Raw genomic sequence first — 21,337 nt, forward strand, 5'->3', positions numbered from 1 at the left:
TTTGGTCTCCATTTTGTCACTTGAAAAATGGGAACTCTCAGCTAAAGGAAGGGTTGTAATCGTGGGTCGAGAATGGGCTGCAATCAGACAGCCCCGGACCTAAATCTTCCTGAAAATGTGACTTTGAAAATTCACCTTTAACATTGTGGAGACTCAGTGTTCCTCATCTGGAAATGCTGACTAATACTTACTCGCAGGCCTATGTTAAGAACGGGAGGGAATGCATGTTGCAGCTCCTGGCAAATGCTCAATAACTAGTAGCTGCCATCATCAAAATCACCCTCACTGTCACTACTTTATTATAACCTTTAAGGTTTCCTCCACCTCTAAGATTCTACGAATTTTTTCTTATCCAGCCTCAAATCAAACATTCTTTCAGGATGCTCTACTGACAACAGTTCTCTTTCCGAATCAGTTGATGTGTTCGACTGAGTTATTTTACAACCCTTTTTAGCTACAGTGCTGCCCACCTGTCTAAGGTTAGTGCCCTCAGCTCACCTCAGATCATCACATGGTCAATTCACAGGGTGGCAAAGAATCTGCTGCCTTTTAAACCTCTTGCAGACATTCAAATAGATTCCTCACATTGAAGCAGTCTGGGTGCCAGACTATGGCCCTGAAGAGCGGCCAGAACCTGCTCCAGTTACTGTGCAGAGAAGAGTGTGCCCAGCACTGAGAAATAACCCTCTTTATGGGAGGCTAGTGCCAAGATGCACATTTGGGCCTTTGGCTCCCATAATTTAATTTTGTGAAGTACCCCAAATATGGAAGTATGACTCTGGCTGCAATTCAAAACACCAAGGTTATCCAAGCAAGCGTTCAGAGCTTGAAGGTTACCTACACAAGAAACTCAATTCAGGGGAGGAACCCGAAGGGCGCTTGCTCTTCTGTTGGAACCTTCCAACTGCTAGAGCTCTTCCTTCTATTATTGGCTAAAGTCCCCTGTCCTATTCTGCCCTCTGAGCAGGTGATGAGGGTGGCGGTAATGATGGTGAGGATAACGGTGAGAGCAGCTAGCATTTACTGAGTGTGTTGCCCTAAGTGCTTTATACACAGTAACTTATTGAATCCACCAACCCTATGAGGCAGGTACTACTGTTATGCCCATTTAAAAGAAAAAATAATCCAGGTTTACTAAAGCTTTTACAGGTATACAAACTGGTCTGTTCCACAAATACACTCACTAAGACAGGGAGAACAGCCCCCATTCATCAGTCATTTCTTTATTTTTTTAACCTACTATTTTATATTGGGGTAGAGACGATTTACAATGTTGTGTTAGTTTCAGGTGTACAGCACAGTGATTCAGTTATACATATACGTGTATCTATTCTTTTACAAATTCGTTTTCCATTTAGGTTGTTACATAATATTGAGCGGAGTTCCCTGTGCTATACAGTAGGTCCTTGTTGGTTATCCTTTTTTTTTTTTTTTTTTTTTTTGCGGTACGCGGGCCTCTCACCGCTGTGGCCCCTCCCGCTGCGGAGCACAGGCTCTGGACGCGCAGGCTCAGCGGCCATGGCTCACGGGCCCAGCCGCTCCGCGGCATGTGGGATCTTCCCAGACCGGGGCACGAACCCGTTTCCCCTGCATCGGCAGGCGGACTCTCAACCACCGCGCCACCAGGGAAGCCCTGGTTATCCATTTTAAATACAGCAGTGTGTACACGTCAATCCCAAACTCCCTAACTATCCCTCCCCCCGCTTCCCCCCCCCCGCCGGTAACCATAAGTTTGTTCTCCCATTTTTAAAGATAGGGAAACTGAGGAACAGTGTGGCTGAATAACTTGCCCAAAGTCACAGAGGAGGTAAGTGGTAGCACAGGACCAGCCCCAGGCAGCCTAGCTCCAGACTTCAGCGAGGATAATTCCTCAGCCCTCAAGTATCTAAGGAAGCCCCAGGAACTCCCTGCATCCAACACTGAGTCATCTTTTCTTTGGACTAAGTACCCACAGTTTCAATTCAAAAGACCTGGTTTATAGACCACTTCAACAGGGTCACTCTCTAGCTTGTCTTGTTTTTCTTAAAATGAGTTGTTCAGAATGAAACAGGATAACACTCCAGAAGTGGTGAGATCTATGCAGCACCCCAGGGAATAACAGCTCTGGAGTCTAGAGAATCCTCCTTCTACTGACGTACCTGAAAGTGCAGTTCCTTTATAAGTGGCCAAGATTGTCCTGCTGGCTCATCAAATCTTAGAATTTAATAATTGAAAGAGACATTCTAATGTTCATCCAGGCCATCATCTTGAACTTGGGAGGCTTCTAAGACACTTCACCATGAAAATATCAGTGGTGCTTCCCTGGTGGCGCAGTGGTTGAGAGTCCGCCTGCCGATGCAGGGAACACGGGTTCATGCCCCGGTCTGGGAAGATCCCACATGCTGCGGAGCGGCTGGGCCCCTGGGCCATGGCCGCTGAGCCTGCGCGTCCGGAGCCTGTGCTCCGCAACGGGAGAGGCCACAACAGTGAGAGGCCTGCGTACCGCAAAAAAACAAAAAAACAAAAAAACAAAAAAAAACAATGGTGACGAGACAGCTCTCCTGGCCCAGAATTGGAAGGTGGCCTTTTTTTTTTTTTTTTTAATTTATTTTATTTTTGGCTGTGTTGGGTCTTCGTTTCTGTGCGAGGGCTTTCTCTAGTTGTGGCGAGCGAGGGCCACTCTTCATCGCGGTGCATGGGCCTCTCACTGTCACGGCCTCTCTTGTCTCAGAGCACAAGCTCCAGACGCACAGGCTCAGGAGTTGTGGCTCACGCGCTTAGTTGTTCCGCGGCATGTGGGATATTCCTAGACCAGGGCCCGAACCCGTGTCCCTGCACTGGCAGGCAGATTCTCCACCACTGTGCCACCAGGGAAGCCCTAAGGTGACCTTTTTGAAAGAAAGGCTGAGCTGTACCAATGCCTCTTAAGTCAAAATCATCATGCATTTTTGTAGCCACTTGCGGAGACTCCTTTCTGTCAGAGGCTCTGCAGCTGGAATCTCCGAGGCATTGGTAGTTTCCAAAAACACAGAAGCAGCTCAAATATTTGGGGTGAATCCACTGATGAACTTGAAAACTCAGAAATATTTAATTCATCTTGCTTTCCAGGGTTAAAAGAAAGACAAAATACCCCAAAGTTTTGCCAGGCACAAATGAATCACCAGCAATTCAGAGTGTATTTTTGCACCAAAGTCAACAACCTTGAATTGTTCCTTTAAACTTTGCAAGTATTTTAGGACTGCAAAAATCAGGGTGGATTTCTCATGGAATTCCTGTCTGAAATTTCTTAAGGTAATTTCCATATCTGGTCATATAAATAATTTAATATGACATTTTGGTCTTAATATGACCTTACTGTTTCTGGCTCTAGCCTACCCAGAACCGCAAAGGTATAAAAATCAAGACATTAGGAACATGGCAGAAGGAAGATAATTAATTACTTAGAAGGTGCATGAAGATCTAATGATTTTGGGCTTCCCTGGTGGCGCAGTGGTTAGGAATCCGCCTGCCAATGCAGGGGACATGGGTTCAAGCCCTGGTCGGGGAAGATCCCACATACTGCATAGCAACTAAGCTCACGTGCCACAACTGCTGAAGCCCGCGCGCCTAGAGCCCATGCTCCTCAACAAGGGAAGCCACCGCAATGAGAAGCCCACGCACCACAACGAAGAGTAGCCCCTGCTGGCCGCAACTAGAGAAAGCCTGTGCACAGCAACGAAGACCCAACGCAGCCAAAAATAAAATAAATAAATCTTTTAAAAAAGAAAAAAAAAGATCTAATGATTTTAAAGACAGTCTAGGGCTCAGGGATACAGGAAGGATGAAATCCCTTCTTTATGGTGTCAGTTAATCCTAATTTTAATTCAACCTGCTGACTTGGCTGATACCTGGAGATTAGAGGAGACTTTCATTAACATCGCTTTATCATGTTTCATAATTACCTGTTGATATATTCCCAAAACACAACAATTACAGTTGAGACAACCAGCATTGACAGAATCACTTTTCCTTTGACATTCATTATTTTCTCCTGGGAAAAGAAAAGAAGAGGGGGAAAAATAGATTAAATGTTGAGAATGGGATATGGTTTTTAAGAAATGCTTCTACCCATATCCTTTCTAAAAGGAAAAGTTGATGAATATTTAACGAGAGCTAAGGAGCATGTTCTGCCTTAAACTGCATAGGCCCGTGATGGCAAATTAGCCAGTTCAATGAATTGACGGGGCTGCTTGGGTTGGGAAGGACGCTAAGGCCACTTTGAGGCTCAGAGGGAAAGTACCCTGATTGATCACAAGGTTCACCATGGACATGGGAGAGTGGGGGGTTGTTTGTTTATTTATTTACTTACTTATTTTTATTGGAGTATAGTTGCTTTACAATGATGTGTTAGTTTCTGCTGTACAGCAAAGGGAATCAGTTATATGTGTACATATATCCTCTCTTTTTTGGATTTCCTTCCCATTTAGGTCACCACAGAGCATTGAGTAGAGTTCCCTGTGCTATATAGTAGGTTCTCATTAGTTATCTATTTTATACATAGTAGTGTATATATGTCAATCCCAATCTCCCACTTCATCCCATCCCCCCTTCCCCCCTTGGTAACCATAAATTTATTCCCTACATCTGTGACTCTATTTCTGCTTTGCAAATAAGTTCATCTGTACCATTTTTCTAGAGTGAGGGTCTAGCTAATGTTTCCCATGGACACCAGCTGCCTCTGACTCAGATCGCCCCACCTCTTGGCATGTGATTTTGGGGAACCATCCATTCCTGAGCTCTGCTGCCCTTGATATACTGCCTATATGCCCGTCCTCAGAGGGGAAAACTCCCTGGTCCTTTACAATCTAGACTCAACTACTTCCCAGCCAGCTTTTCTTCTCCACACTCACACAATCGACACACAGTAGGTATATAACTATTTCTTGATTGCCGCATGAAATTGTGATTGAAGGGGGAAGGGGTGATGGGTATGGAATAATGGTTTGGGAAGTACCTCAATTTGGGTAGTCGGGGAAGCCCTCACTGGGGAGGTGATTTTAAAGCTTCCCACGGGATGAAGATAGGATGGAAAAGGATGAAAAGTGCCATGAGAAAGGGTGAGAATATTTCGGCAACAGCATCTATACCAGGCTGACCGAGAAAAAGCTTCTTGTGTTTGGAATAAAACAAAAGCAAAAAACCTGGACAAGAAGAAAATAGCGAAGTTGTCCCACCTGAGCGGCTGGAACGAGGGCGGGGTGGTGGTAGGAGGCAGTCAGAGGGTGGGCAGGGGCAGTCAGAGCCTGGAAAGGCATGGAAAGTGGGTGGGGACCCACCAAAACATCTGAAGCTGAAGAATCACTTCATCCAACTTCGTTCAGAGAGACCCATCTGGGCGCTGGGTATGCAGAACGGATAAAAGGACAAGGGCAGACTATTTTAATGGTCACAAAGAGGAGGCGGCCTGCCTCAAAGGGTGGCTTCATTCAAAATATACTTTGGAGACAGAACTGATAGGATTTGGCTGGTAATTTAGTCATCAGGGATGAGGGAAGAAACAAGGTTTCTGCTTAAGCAGGTGGGCTGTAGCATTCCTACAACCCATTCCTCAAATGGGTTGGAGGAGGAGCAGGCTTGAAGGATAATGACCATGAATTGCCTTTTGGATGTGTATATTTCAAGGAGTGTGTGAACACCTGAATGGAGACGAGTAGGCAAGTGGACTTCCGAGCCTGAAGTTCATGGGAGAGATGTGGGCGGGCTGTGCAGTTGGAGGAGCTGTCCACGGACCCAGGACAGTATTTAACGTGAAGGGAATGAATTCGATTACCAAGGAGAGAATGTAGAGAGAAAAAAAGGAAGGAGGGCCCTGGGCTGAAGCTTGAAGATGCCGACACTTAGAGGTAGGATAGAGGAGGGGGCGAGAAGGAGAGGACCAGAGGTGGAGAAAACACAAGAGTGGGAGCCAATGTCATCGCCTTGGTGAAGCCACTTCCCACCTCCACCCCTGACCACCAGCGAAGCCCCCTTTCTCTCCTCCAGCTCCCTCATCACTTTATTTACGTTGCTGTGCACATCACCTTGGGAGGCGGCTCATGTGGTAACGTCCACATTTTGGCTCTGTCTCTCCTAATCATTCGTTTGAGCTTCCTGAGGGCCGAAAGGATGTCTTCTTCTTCTTCTTCTTTTTTTTTTGGCCACACCACGTGGCATGTGGGATCTTAGTTCCCTGACCGGGGATGGAACCCATGTCCCCTGCACTGGAAGCATGGAATCTTAAACACTGGACTACCAGGCAAGTCCCAGGGAGGATGTCTTCTTATTCAACCCTGAATCCCCAGTGCCCCACAGACAGCAGACGGGGCTGTCAATAAATGTCTGGTGAGCGCATGAGATAAAATGAGAATGGCACTGAGATGTGTCCTTTCAGGGGACAGGTTATTCTCCAATTCTTTTCAAAGAGCGTTCTGAGATGATTCCCGGCTTGGATCTCACATGCTCCATCACCTTTATTATTAAATCCAGTTAAAGAAGAAAAGGTATGGGATCAGCCATGACACTCTATTCCTTTTTTTTTTTTTGGCGGTACGCGGGCCTCTCACCATGGCCCCTCCCACTGCGGAGCACAGGCTCCAGACGCACAAGCTCAGTGGCCATGGCTCACAGGCCCAGCCGCTCTGCGGCATGTGGGATCGTCCAGGACCGGGGCACGAACCCACGTCCCCTGCATCGGCAGGCGGACTCTCAACCACTGTGCCACCAGGGAAGCCCTCTATTCCTTCTTGCTTAGAAGGTGCGTTCTGTTTGGAAATGGAAAAGCCAGGGCTGAACTCAAGGTCATAACTCAACCTCCAGCTTTCAGATACAACTGTGATCGGTGGTGTTCCAGAGACCGTGAGAAGATGAGCCTTCTGGGCCACAGGGAAACCTCGGTCTCAAGCTTCTTCCCTGTGAATACCTCGTGAGCTGGCACAGACAGCCTGGGGCCCACAGCAAAGTTACAAAATGCAGAGGGCTGCATGCAACTCGGCCCCGCTGCTGGAAGAAGCCACTTGATTTCTATGTCAACAGCATTAGCACTGAGTGCAAGGAAAGGCCTGGTGTGGAAGCAAACAGATCTGGATTGAGACTGTGGCCATCTCTCTCTGCCACTGTCTTCACCCCCAGAGAAGTGTGGATGGTGATAGAACACAGGAGCTTGGGAATGAGGCGGGGATTTGAGACACATGAAAATGGGTAACTCCGAACATGTAAGCATCTTTTCAGACCCTCACCCAACTCCAAGCTCTGAAAACCAAAAGCCTGTTTATAATTCAATTGGCATCCAGGCCCCAACTGACATGAGGCTATTTATAAACTTTATCCCACTTAGTGAGACTGTTTAAATGTTTCTTTGCATAAATATTGATGTATTTTGTTACGTGCTTGCTGCTGCTGCACTGGGTGCGTTACATAATATGATAAACACTCGGCATCTAAAAAATTCTGAGTTCCGACATATCTGGCCCTAGGGATTCAGAAAAGGGATGGTGGACCTGTAATGGATCACGTTTAGGTGGGTTTCCTCGTCTCTAAAATGGGGTTAAAAATGGTGATGACTGTAAGAGTTGGCATCCATAAAATATTTAGCATTGTGCCTGGCACCACATAAATGCTCAAAAAATGCTAGTTCGGGCTTCCCTGGTGGCGCAGTGGTTGAGAGTCCGCCTCCCGATGCAGGGGACACGGGTTCGTGCCCCGGTCCGGGAGGATCCCACATGCCGTGGAGCGGCTGGGCCCGTGAGCCATGGCCGCTGAGCCTGCGTGTCCGGAGCCTGTTCTCCGCAACGGAAGAGGCCACAACAGTGAGAGGCCCGCGTACCACAAAAAAAAAAAAAAGCTAGTTCTTCTAGTGGTATCCATAAAACAGGCTGTTGGGAGGATCCAATGAAGACAGCACAGTGCCCGGTAGTTAGCAAGAGCTCAAAGCATATTTGAGAGAAAAGAATAAGGGTTTTGGAATAAGAACATGTTAAACAATAAAGTGCAAACTGATGCAAATTCGGGACTCTAAAGGTTTATCCAGCTGCTCTGTACTGCAGCCTGATTAAGAGCCCCTTGGCGATGCCAGGCAACTCTGATTTTCTTTGATCAAGCCCAGGCCATCCGAAGCTTTATCAACCCCACCTGCTGAGGATCAAACGCAAATTTTCTCCCGGTGTAAGAAACATTAAATAGAGAAACGCACAAGCTCTCATGGTAGAGAACACTGACGCTTACATCAGGGAGAGCCTGATATAAAATCAGACACACCCTCTAATCCCCTCTCCAAATGCAGCTGTTTGATTTTTTAATTTCAGAAATTAGCCTCAGAGGCAACTCTTGAAGCCCATTTCTTTCCGGACTCTATAAATGACTTGAATCTGCTTACTTTTTGCTGTGGCCAGGCATCACTCTTGTTGGAAACTTACAGTTGAAAGCTGTGCAAATGAGCCGATCTCACATCCTTTAGCAAAGCACTGGAAATGGGTGTATACACGCTTACTGGAATCTGGAACCCCAGTGTCTGGGGACAGAAGGGTTGGCAGGGTGGCCAGCGGGTCTTTTAAAACATTTTAATTTTTCTCTCTGGATAAAATGAGGCATTTGGCAGCCAATGCGGCCTAAAAGCCCTTCGCTGATGTGTTTGTCTCTCAGAATTTTCAAAACTGTGTCATTCTGAAGATTCGTGGTTGACTCTCTTACCCACCAAGTAGGAAAGTTGGGGTTGCTTCCAAATGTCCCATTTAAGGGGTTGAGCACAGAATTAGGACCTACAGAGTACTAGCACCCTGCCTTATATGGGAGAGTATAACTAGCTGAGTCACCTGGACCCCACCCCTCAGAGGATCATGTGAGCCCAGCCAGGCGCAGTTCCACCTGAGCCCTCCCAGCATCTCCCAGGCCCTCTTGTCATGGTGCTTGCGATTTCCCTCTGAATCCATCCCACCACCGGCACGGGCTGCTCCTGGGCCACTCCCAGAACTCAGTCCCTGCAACGGTTTCCACAGGAAACCGTCCCCACTCCTGGAACAGGTGCACACTGTGCTAAAAGCCTGGGTGCATTTCGCAAGGCAGGGCCACACTGTAAGCCCGTCGTTCCTCCGCCGTCCTCGCCCCCTCCCCCCGCCTCCTCTCCCACTCCTGTTTGCCTGGAGTGTCAGACGTTTCCATGTGGCCCATAAATTAATTCTTCCACACAGAATGATACACACACCCACGACTTCAGAGAATCTCCTAGTTTCACCCCAACTGATCTAAGTCAAGGTATTCCTTCCAGATAGAATTCCTCTCTGAAAGGAATTCTCGTGGCCCTTGTTTTCTCCATCCCATGTCGGGAAAAGGTGAGCATCTCAGCTGAATCACAGCACTCAGAAGCCCTGGAAAAGCCATTATCTTGGGAGAGAATGGGAACAGCAGCGGCAGAGGAAACCAAACCTTCCTGCAGGCTGAAGAATCTTCCTCTCTCCCCGGGATTCTTCCCCCTGCCCCTGGAACCCACAAGTGCTGCAAACGAAACAAAGCAGCTGAGGGGGTGGGGAGAGGGCTCAGGAGCTGACTGGGTATGAGTCACCCTGCACAAAACCCCGCTAAGCACGTGCAGCCCTGTATGCACAACCCGGGGCAAGTTCTCTGGCTCTGAGCCTCTATTTACATAGACAAAATGGAGCTTCAAACATCCTCCTCTAGGGTTCTTGAAGGGACAAAAGGAGACATGTTTGCACAGCACATTGTGACCGGTGGTCAGTAAATGCTCCACCGATGGCAGTGGAAACAAGGATGATGCTTTCTCAGGGGAGAGATTCAGAAATGCGTGGCTCTGAGGGCAGAGCTGTGGTTCCCTCTGAGCGGAGACTTGGCCCTCCAGGGCAGCACCACACAGAAGAGTCAAGGGAGAGCCCTCCACGCCACGCTGTGACTGCTGTGACAGTCAGCTCGGCTCCCCACCGCCCCCAGCTCGGGGTCCCGCTGCGCATGGCCTTTGCCCCCGTGGCTCACCATGGGCAGGGAAGGAAGCGGCGGCTCAAACGTCACGCCAGCTCCCACACAGAGCGGCTTTGGGAACCAGGGTCACGGGTTCCTCTGGCCTCAGTCTCCCCAGCCTTGAAACAAGTCCTGTGGACTTAACTTTCCATGACAGGCTTTCCTGATTGACCTAGGACCTGGATGAGAAATCAGCCACAGGGCTGGAAGTCTCATTTTATGAGGACAAGTTCACTCAGCCACATGGAGCTCGTCTTGCTGCAATGGCCCACAGATTCCTGGAAGTGATGATCAAGAGAGAGGACGGCCAACCAACTCATGTTGAGCCCACAGGCCAACTGATCCAGAAGCTTATGAAACCTCTGAGTCAGGACCCCCGGCAAGACTGGGCCTGCTCTCCCACTGGGGTGGAGAGTGGGAAAAGCCCAAACGCTGGCCCGAGGCGAGGCACTGCTCCTGCCTGGGGGAATCACTCCAGCCTGGGTGCCTGTCCCAGGGCTGCAGGTGAGGCCTGAATACTGACCCCACTCCCTGCAGACCTACCTGGGTCCCAGTAACAACCTGCCCCAGCTAGGCCTTGCTGAGCTCCCAGGAGCCCCCCACTTTGATCCACAAGAGAAGGAGCTGAACTAGCTGCTACTCTGCTCCCTGCTCAGGGGTCCCAGTGATCCAGACCTCACAGCCACCTGGTACCCACACCCCCCTCCCGCCATCCAGGATTGAAGAGCTGAGTTCTTCAGAGATCTGGCTGGAGCCACCTGAGCAGGGAAGTGTCGAAAGATTCACAGCCGTGGCATCACCGATAACAAGTTGTAAAGCTGAAAGAAACTTCTAAACTCGCAGTTATAAAAAGCAACCACTGACTGACCATGCTAGAGGCAAAACTGATTTGTCTTTGTCTCTATTAAAAATGATACTACAAAATCAGCAAAGAGGCAATCCAGGAGTATGCAGCCAAAATATGACAGGTGCATCAGACAGCTGAGTAATACTGATCATTTTTATATTACTTTCACATTTTATTAGGATGTTTTCTGGATTTTGTCCTATGTAGAGTATTTGTCAATTTTTGTTATTTGTTGGGATGTCTCCTCACATTCTAAATAGTTTTCCATAACCATGGGTTTCACATCCACGGATTCAACTAACCACGGATCAAAAATGTTAAAAAAAAAAAAATTCCAGAAAGTTCCAAAAAGCAAAACTTGAATTTGCTGCGTACATGCAACAATTTACATAGCATTTACATCATACTCGGTATTGTAAGTGATCTCCAGGTGACTTAAAGTGAACAGGAGGATGTGTGTAGGTTATATGCAAATACTATGCCATTTATGTAAGGGACTTGAGCATCTTCAGATTTTGGTATCTGTGAGATCCTGGAACCAATCCCCTGTGGATACCGAGGGACGACTGCATTCACTTCCACACTAATATTATACTTGCAACTCTGCATTCTTTTTCTTAAAGCGGACCCTGAAAATTGAATAAGCTTCTGGCCCTGCAACACTTGGATGCCCCCCAACTGAACCAGGCCAGGCCCCAGGCTAAATGCTTTACCAGTAATCTCTCAGGTAAGCCTCACAACGACCGTGTGAAAGCATTCTAGTATCATGCTCATTTTACAGATATGAAAATGGAGGCTCGGAAAGGTTAAGTGACTTGCCCAATGCCACACAGCATAAAGTGGTGGAGCCAGGATTCAGGTCCAGAGAGTTGGCCTCTAGTGCCCACCCTTTTAACTCTTTTGTTCTCAGTAAACATGCAGGCTTATCCATGGACTAACCACCCATGTGTCTTTGCAACATCCTCTCATTTTGCCTTTCATGATTACCACTTAGCAATTGACCCAAAGCCAGCTAATCACAGGCTAGATTCACTGAGGGGCTAGCTTCTCCTTGGACCAGCTGGTGAGCATTGGCTCAACTCCTCTGCCATTTCCAGGTGCCTCTTGTGTGCCTGGTGTGGGAGCCTTCCGCACTCACTCCATCCTGTTCATCCCTCATCCTGGTCAGCGCAGCGGCTTTTAGCTGAGGAAACTGAGCTTTAGCAAAGGCTGACATCACTGGGCTCACCCACAAGGTGGGTGGTGTGTTTGAAAAGCAGACCCTCTGCCTCCCAGGCCCAGCTCTTGGCAGGGGGTTGGTGCTGAGGGTGAGGAGGGAGAATGCTGCTTTATCCTAAAACCTCTCTAAATTGGTGGGCATTACGGGGAAATGCTCCCTGTTGGGAGAAACATGTTATAATTCGTGGGGAAAAAAAGTGCATGGAGGGCTGTTTCCAGTTATGTTTTTCATTACAAGGGTCAAAGTAAACACAGACGGAGGAAAACAAGAGACAAGTTTCAGACTAAATATACAACTGGCTGTCGCTCCAGCCATCACAGATGGAACAACCTGTTCTCGGAGGGACGTCTTGTTGTGCCCTTTCTTGAATCCCCTTCAGGAAATCTGAAGCCTGGATCCAGCCAGCTTTTCCTTGCTGCCTGGCCCAGAAATCAGTGTGCAAGAGTTCTTCCAAGAGAAAGAAGGGGAGGAAAATGAAGGGTCGGCACTGCCCTGAGAGGGCTCTGCATCCACCCGCAACGCAGGTCCTGGGCCCCAAGACTCGCCCTCCTGCCCCTGCAATGGCACTTTTGAGTCCTGCACAGAAAACCCCAGGCTGCAGCCACGCCCTGTGAGGTCCTGCCAGGGGCAGCAAACTAACAGGGACTGGACCAGCATCCCACCAGCACCCACTTCTTGATCCGACGCCAGGGAGAGGAGGACTCTGTCTTCTTCTAGAACTACCGAGGGGACCAGCAAGCAGTTAGGGGGAGAGCGGGGTTCCTCCCCCAGGGGCATGCACGCCGCAGCCGGCTCACAAAACCCCCAGTGACCCCGACAAGGCAGAGGTAAATCACTTCAACATGTCACGTACCTCATCGTCTGCTTCTCTCCCCCCAGAGTAAAAGGCAAAACAACAAAGTTCTATTGAGCTCCGTTCTGCAGAAGGAGGTCGGGCTGGGAGGAAAGGAAGGTGCTCCGTTCCAACTCCTGTCAAAAGAATAAACAGCTGTTTCAGGAAGAGGGGGGCAGACGGATCCCGCAGCAGCAGTCAGGGCTTTGTTCCTTGCTGGCCCTGGGAAGTGGGCCGTTTATCAGGCCTGTTGACTCAGAGCTGCATGCCAAGGCAGAGATGTTCCTCTCTGGGCCCGGGAACGGCCCGGCCTCCCTCACCAAGCAAAACTACAGGTCCAAACTAGGGCTGGTGTTGGAGGAGGGAAGGCCACCACCCTTGGGAGAGACGTACAGGCCACCTGCGTCACCCGCTCCTGGGCGAAAATGAGAACCGTTCTGAACCCAAACAACCCCAAGTGACAGCTACCAGGAACAGCTGACAGAGAGTTAAAAAGGAAGGGAAAAAAAATGGAGAGGGGTGCTTGAAGGAGAGAGTCCTCAAGACTCCTGTTGAACTGCCACCTAAACGTTCCTCCACATCGAGCCTCTCTTCCACATCCTTTAGGCTTCAGAAGTTGTTTTGTTTGAGCGCTATTTTTATAGAATGTTCTGAGATCGCCCGCATTGCAAGCCGAGCTATAAGAACTTTAAAAGGTCACTGAGGCCCAATCCTGCTCTTTGGCTGAATAATGCTTAACCCTTCCCACACCCACCTCCAGCTCCCAAAATAGAACTTCCCAGCTGGAAGGGACCTCACAGCGGTGGATTTTCAAATGTTGAAACAGCGAAAGCTTTAAAAAAAAAAAAGCACATGAAGTCATCCTCAGAACCCCTATGTGAAACAGAGGACACAGGGAGCTGTGGTTGATGCAGGGAAATGAAGCTTAAAGCCCCCCTACCCATCTCTCCCAAGTGGCCCTGGACACCTCCTTGGGAGTACAGACTGGAAACCCCAGACAGACCAAGGAGACGGGACCAAAACCAGATGGAAAGGGGCCAAGGACTGCCCCCCAGCCTCCAAGGGATGCCTAATCCAGCCTCTTCCTCTTGGTCTCCAGAGCTTTCACGGCCCCCTCCTCTGGGGGCATGAGCTCGTCGACCACAGTCTTCAGGGTCTGGAAGTACTGCTTAACTACTGACTTAAATCCTTCCTGCCGGCATCTACTACAGCTAACCCAGCCACACCTTACAACCCAGTTATTCCACCCAGGTCTATACCTCAAAGAAAGTACACATAAGCTCACCCAGAGACACGGACTGGAACATTCACAGTGCACCAAAAACTGGCAACGACCCCAAGGCGCACCGTCAGACAGATCGGGTGTGATCGAGCGTGGGAGTCCACGTACATCAGCGAGAAGTAACCAGCTACAGCCACTGACATCAGCAGGATGCATCTCACACACACTTCTTTCTCACTGAGCGAAAGAAGGCCTGGGTGACTCCATTCATTGAGCGTTCAGAAATAGGCAAAACCAACCTGTGGTGCTAGAAGTCAGAGAGGGGGGTGGTAGAGACTGGGAAGGGGCCCCGGGGAGTTCCATGTTGTTTCTTGAGCCAGGTAGTGGTTACACAGGTGTGTCTACTTTGTGAAAATTCATCACAAATGTCCCTTCTCTGTGTGTATGTTAAGAGCAAAAGTGAACAGAAACCCTCCTGCTGGAAACTGCATTCTCTGGGGCATTCTGTCTTTCCCTGACTCTGGTTCTCAGGACACAGGGTCACGGATAGACCTTGCTTTTTTCCTTCTCTTGGGGTGGACCTCCCAATACCGAGCACCATGGAGCACCTCACTACGGGCTCAGGGAAGATCTGTTGCATTAAATGATCCAGGCATCTGTACTGTGGTCAACAGGGAAGGGAAAGATGACAGCATTTGGAGGCTAAGGAGCTGCGCTAAGATAAACTGGTCCTTTCTACAAGCAAGCAGTGATCACAGGGGTCTTCCGTTTTATAGTTTACAAAGCAGCCTCTCGCCTTTATCTCAGTGAGTCCTCAGGCTCACCCACCCAGGGGTCAGGGAAGGGAGGGAGGCTCTGAGAGCCTCTGCGACTTGCTCGAGGTCGCCAGCTGGTGGGTCTCATGCCGCCCTTCCTCCTGAGCTGCCCCCGGGGGACACTCTACAGGTCAGTGGAATCAGAAGCTCCGGGTTGGTTAACCACAGCTCGACAGAGCATGCAAACCCGGAAGGCAGAAAATTCAACTTCCAGAGGATCCAACGTGAAATTCCTCCTTCCCTGAAGCAGACTCTCAAAACAAGGGAGCACATATTTGTGGTCGGTTTTTAATTGAGAGGCGGGAACTGGAGCAAGGGAGCCTCAGGCCATGTTGCTCTGCTGATCAAAGGAGGCCAGAGGCTGTCCAGGTTAAGAGCCTGGCATCCCGGCCAGGCTGACTAATCTCATCACTGAAAGGTCACCAAGGTCCCTTCCAGCCCCAACAGTCCACGGGCCTGTCTGTCTGCCACACGCCGGCTTAGAGGATCACACAGCCTCAGAGCTGCAGCCAAGGGAGCTACAGCCCAGGTGTGGAGATGCCCTGGCTTCACATCCCAGACCCCTTCCGGCTGGGAATCACGAAGGATCAGACCCCCACCCTGCTTACCTCTGTGCAAGTGTGAGGATTAAGTGTTCTCGGCAAAGAATGCTACAGACACAGAAGCTTCAGGCTGTCACTGTTTGTTGAATCCTGAATGTGTTCAGGGCAGTTATAAAAGATATTCTTTTGTGTGTGTGTGTGTGTGTGTGTGTGCGGTACGCGGGCCTCTCACTGTCGTGGCCTCTCCCGTTGCGGAGCACAGGCTCCGGACGCGCAGGCTCGGCGGCCATGGCTCACGGGCCCAGCCGCTCCGCGGCATATGGGATCTTCCCGGACCGGGGCACGAACCCGCGTCCCCTGCATCGGCAGGCGGACTCTCAACCACTGCGCCACCAGGGAAGCCCTATAAAAGACATTCTTGCTGATGCTCGTGAGTGCTGGAGCAATTTGGTTGGTTTCCCCTTCTCTGTGTTGGGGATAATCATAATCCCCACCTCTCAGGGTAGGCCAGGAGCTTAGAGCATGGTGGTTCTGAATTTGGACTCTGGGCCCAGGCTGCCTGGATTTGAGTCCTGGCTCTGCCCCGTATGCTGTGCAATCCTGGGCAACTTACTTAACTTCTCTGTGTCTCTGTTTCTACAGCTGTAAAATGGGGATAATAGTACTTGTATGGTAGCTGGCACATAGAGATACATATTACCCATTATTGCAAGAATTAAGGAGATACTCCTTGAAAAGTGCTTGAGGTTCTCAATCACTGATAGTCTCTAATGTTCAATTCATCCAAGGTTGCCGTTCCCTTGATTTTACATTGGTGTATGAAATAAAAATTTTGATCATGTTTTCCTCCAGGTTGGGGAAACGTGGGGAAGGAGAGGTTCCGGCCAATGTTTCCATTACCATTAAGTACTGCCACACACCTGTGAGCATCAGAGCTGAAATGATCTTGGTGAAAGCCCATGTAGTAAATAACTGCACTCAGGAGAGTTTGCACCTCTAAGTCTATTTCCTTGAGAAGAGCTGGAAACACGAAATCATGATGACTCTTTCCAAGCAACACATAGCAAACCTTCTTGAGATGTGCCTCCATCCCACCTAACTCCAGGACAGACTCCACCAAAGCCATGCTGGAGCGCTCCCCCTGCTTCCATAAGCTTCCATCCTGAGCCTCAGCCACACCCCTTGTACCAGGAGGTCCCTCCCTGGGGCTAACCTTGGTTCTTCATGCTGTAGGTCAGACTCTTTCTAGAGAAGGAAGGAAGGAGAGAAGAAGGAAGATGCTGGCTTTGTTGACAGCTTGGAAGGTACGAGGAGCTCCCACCGAGGGGCAAGGACTGGGTTCTGAGGACAGCCTGGGCTTGAGCCCCCAATCCAGGTGGCTGGATTTCCCCAACCGAGGAGTCTCCCCTCCCCCTCTACCCTCCCTTGGTTCCTCTCACCGCTTCCTCAGGCTGGTGGCCCCAGATGGAGGTGAAAAAGAGGCACCTGGTTGTTCTTATCACAATCGGGCGGTGGGTGCCAGGGGGTGCCCTCGACTCCCCTAGAAGTTCTCACCATTCCCTGAATGGAGAGAGGCTTGAAGCCAGTAGGCCAGTGCCCTGCCTCAGAGGAGAACTACTTCCTGAATAGGTGAGAAGCTCAGCGTCCCTCAAGGTCACAATCATGCCCTGTTTAGAGCCCACTGCTGTCTACAATGACCCATATACTTTTACACAACCCTAGGAGGGTAAGTAAGGTGAAGAGTACAGTCCCAAGTTATAAGGAAGGGAACTGAGGATAAAGTAAGAACCTTACAGAAGTGTATGGTCTGAGTCATTAACCCTGGAATGGAAGACAAGTTTAGGGTTTTTCCATGATTCTATCCCACCTTAACCTCTTATACCCCCGATGGTGGTGAAGCCAGACCAAACTGGGGATGCTAACGGATGTAGAAGAAGGCAGGGGCTGTGAACCAGATGCCACTGGAACCCAAGAGCTATTGGGGGGCGGGGGGTGCTTGTCTTCCGTCTTGGTCACTTCCGGGTTTTCCCAGTACCTGGAACAGTACCTGGCACCTGTTAGATGCTCAATAGATATATGTTGAATGAATGCTGAGTGAAAGCCAGGAGCCAGGTGGGCAGCAGAATTGTGTGAATTTGACCAGGTATAATGCAATAGGGAGTGATGGGGTCTGTGGTAAACTGGGGAACTTCTGCCCAAATCAGATCGAAATCAAAAGAGAGAAAAAAAAAGTGGGAATTCCCGGTGGTCCAGTGGTTAGAACTCTGTGCTTCCACTACAGGGGGCCCACGTTCGATCCCTGGTCGGGGAACTAAGATCCCGCAAGCTGCCCAGTGCGGCCAAAAATAAAAAAATAATAATAATAAGAGAAAAATAACTGCACCTAAACAGCACTTCTCTGATTACGGAATGTGATATATTGGCCACAGATGACTCCTTTTTTAAGGGAAATCATTTTGTACCAGAAACTAAAAGTACTATTTGAACCCCTGCTCCGTTATCACCAGCCTGTGTGATGCAGCCATGTCCAGTTTCCTTCTCTGTGCCTCTGTTTTCTCATCTGTGGAGTGGACGGTCCCTCCCAATTCCACTCTGCCCTGCCTGAGCCTGAATCTGGGGGTACAGCTGTGAATCGGGCTCTTATAGAAATCTGACCGGGGGAATCTCAGAAGCCTTCATGGAGGAGGTGATGTGACTGGACCTTTTCAGGTGGGCTTCTCCTGCCTCCCAGCGACCTGGCATGTCTGTCTGCACAGGCCTTCACCCCTCTCTTCCTTCTCACTAAAGACAGGCTGGCAGGCAGCCCCCCCCTTCAGGATTTGTAAATCCTCTTCTGCTCAGGCCCGGTCCCCCCAGGAGGTCCTGTGGGGTCATCTTATGAACGAACCAGCTTTGGCTTTTGGAGGCAGGGGCCAGGATGCCACAGAACCTCCAGGCCACTCAGGAGCCCTTCTGAACCCTCCCAAAGGAGGCCCTAAACACACCAGTGAAAGAAAAGAGGAAATGGGGCACAATTCTGGCCCCAAAACAGAGAAACTCAGCCAAGCAAAGAGAGGGGAAACCAGCTTTTTGAGAAAGGGGACTCCGAGTCTGGCAGAGCCACAGAGAACTTTCTCCCAACCTGGCTCACTGCAAGGCCGGGGTGAGGACTCACACAACCGTGAAGATAAGGAGGATAGGCAGGCCTGCCCCACTCAGCCCAGCCCAGCCCAGCACAGGCCCAGAAGCATTTCTTTCCAAAGAGCCTGTGGAAGGGGATGGATTGCAGTGAAGAAAACGTTTTAAAAATTGAAGTCAAGACCAATAATACAACCAGATAAAAGAAAGCCCAAGAAAGTGCTTTCTAAATCCAATGACCTGCTTCCACAGGCCATGTGGCTCCAGGCACATCCTTTTCCCCATCTGGGCCTTACACCCCATGTGGGCGCTAACCAAAGCTGAAGCAGCACTTTCCCAGGATCCCTATGGCTCCTTGGAGGGGACCCACGTGGGCTCGGTGGCTGTGAAGAGCCTGTTCTCACTTGCTCTGCAAACCTGGCTGAATGTGCAGCCTTCAGAGCTCAACGTCACCTCCTCTGAGATCTGCTTCCCGGCTGGAGCTGATTCTCTCTCCCAAATTCCCACTGCCCTTGTGCAGCCTACTTGGAGCACAGGTTGCTGTGCAAGTGTCCATCTCGCCCTCCACGTGCAAGCTCTCAAGGGCAGCAGGGAGCTCTGCTTTAACTCAAGGTCCCTGGTGGTCCTCATACAGGGTCCAGTACAGAGGCGGTCCTGAGGATCAGTGGATGGACGGACAGATGGATGGTATATTGGCTTGCTAGGGCTTCCGTAAGAAAGTACCACAAACTGGGTGGCTTAACACAACAGAAGTTTATTCTCTCACAATTCTGGAGGCCAGAAGTCCAAAGTCAAGGTGTTGGCAGAGCTGGTTCCCTCTGAAGGTCATGAGAGAGAACCCAACATGCCTCTCTCCTAGCTTCTGGTGGTTGCCAGCAACCCTTGGCGTGTTCCTTGTGACAGCATAACCCAACGCTCTACAGCGCCACACAGTGTTCTCCGTGTGTGTGTCTGTGTCGAAGTTTCCCTCTTCTTATAAGGACACCAGTCATTGGATTGGAGCCCACCCAAATCCAGTGTGACCTCATCTTAGCTTGAGTCATCTGCAAAGAATCTATTTCCAAAAAAACTCATATTCATAGGCACTGGGAGTTAGGACTTGAACACATCTTTTTGGTAGACACAATTCTACCCACTAGAGACAGTTATCCAAATAGCTATTGGTTGGGAGCCTGTAAACACTCGCAGAACCACCTGCATACAATTACAGAGCTGAAAGCAAAAGGCTGGAGGCAGGTGGGGATGTGGAGGTGGTCTTGAGAGAGAGGAAAGTGGATGGAATCCTTAGAGCATCTCTGATCAGGATTATAGGAAGAAGAGAAATGCCTCCCTGAGACAGGCTGTGTGGGATGCCCAGTAGAGATGCTGCAGGTCAGCCAATATTCAGCTCTGGGCAACATAGAGAAGTGAGTGGATAAGATCACCCTAGGAGGGGAAAGATGTCAAAGAAGAGGGGGCCCCCGGGGGCAGCTGGCATCAAAAACCCATGGAAGCTTGGAGCCGGGTACCAGATTGCAGTGTGTCTAGGAAAGAACCTCAGGCGAGGAAGTGACGTCAGTGAGTGCAAGGACCTCTTGCCAGCAACTTGCCTTGGGAAGGGTTGGAGAGAGGGTCCAGTTAGAGAAGCCATGGAGAAAAAGGGAAATACTCCTGAGTACACTGCTGACGATGGGAAACCCCTGATGAGACAGAGCCATGGAGAGGAGGGTCTGAAGGTTCAGAGGAGGGAAAGGACAGGTGCTGAAGAGCATCCCTTCAGGGAGGATGGAGGTGGGGATGCCACCAAGACAGGCAGAAGGTGCTTCCCCTTGTGCAAAAAGTGAGGAGACAGGGGACTTCCCTGGTGGCGCAGTGGTTGAGAGTCCGCCTGCCGATGCAGGGGACACGGGTTCGTGCCCCGGTCCGGGAAGATCCCACATGCCGCGGAGCGGCTGGGCCCGTGAGCCATGGCCGCTGAGCCTGCGCGTCCGGAGCCTGTGCTCCGCAACGGGAGAGGCCACGACAGTGAGAGGCCCGCGTACCGCAAAAAAAAAAAAAAAAAAAAAAGAATGCTGGGATTAGCCCCATCTGAATTCTCAGCTCAACTCCGCCCGATGACGCTCCTCCTCCGGCTGCCTCTGGCCTCACTTGCCCCCGGAAGAGGGAAGGCTGTGGAGGGAGGGTCGTGTTCCGGGGGCAAGGGTGCTGCTGCCTGAGAATCCCGAGGAGTGGGATTGCCAGGCAAACGAGGGGTGGCAACAGACAGAGGTCCTGTCCCCCGCTGTGCCTCCAACTCTGAGCAACTCCCTGCGTGTGCCTCGCTGTTTCCCAACCCCCTCCCCAATCAGATGAAAAGGTGGGGCTGGTGTCTCGGACTCTGCATCGCATGCCAGCTCTGGGGGCTCACGGCACCCCTCATGCCCAGCCACACGCTCTCAGCAAATAACCCCCCCAGAGGAGCAGTTGGTGCGTTCAGAGCATGTGATGAGGCTCCAGAAACCAGAGTCAGAGGGGAGATCACAGCCTTTGGGTGGAGGGAGGGCACTCTGGGGAGGGAGCCGGTGGCCCGAGCCAACAGCCATGCTGAATCCAAAGCTCTACCTGGTTCCCATCGGAACAGCTGAGCAGTCACGGTCTAAAGAAGACTCCTTCCCCCTCAGCCAAGATGGGAGGCCCTGGAACCAGCAAGGGGCCGTTTCATGTGGGAAGAAGTGAAAGTTTTCAGAGACCTCTGCCTGTTTCCTGTTCTCCCTCCTAGAAGGAGATCCCCCCCTCTCAAGGGGCCAGCTCCCAGTCGCAGCCTG

General features: G+C 50.3%; 1 protein-coding gene across 6 annotated transcripts in view; it reads right to left on the reverse strand.

Moving 5' to 3' along the window:
• Positions 1 to 21,337, reverse strand: part of GGTA1 (glycoprotein alpha-galactosyltransferase 1 (inactive)) — a 79,253-nt gene that overhangs the window by 32,135 nt on the left and 25,781 nt on the right. For 4 of the 6 annotated variants that reach the window (XR_016393633.1, XR_016393632.1, XM_022578845.2 and 1 more), the window contains exons 2-3: positions 12,880 to 12,995; positions 3,921 to 4,009 (exon numbers count right to left, since the gene is read on the reverse strand). Coding sequence is in view for 4 of the 6 variants with exons in the window: in XM_022578845.2 (XP_022434553.2) it covers positions 3,921 to 4,009; positions 12,880 to 12,995 (205 nt within the window). In the remaining 2 variants the exon portion in view is untranslated. The remainder of the gene's footprint in view (positions 1 to 3,920; positions 4,010 to 12,879; positions 12,996 to 21,337) is intronic. The other 2 variants (XM_089913691.1, XM_089913690.1) reach the window with 1 other exon arrangement.

This window comes from Delphinapterus leucas, chromosome 6 (genome assembly GCF_059928025.1).
Source record: "Delphinapterus leucas isolate spDelLeu-1000000601 "Yukka" chromosome 6, BTC_Dleu_Yukka2, whole genome shotgun sequence".
NCBI lineage: Eukaryota > Metazoa > Chordata > Mammalia > Artiodactyla > Monodontidae > Delphinapterus > Delphinapterus leucas.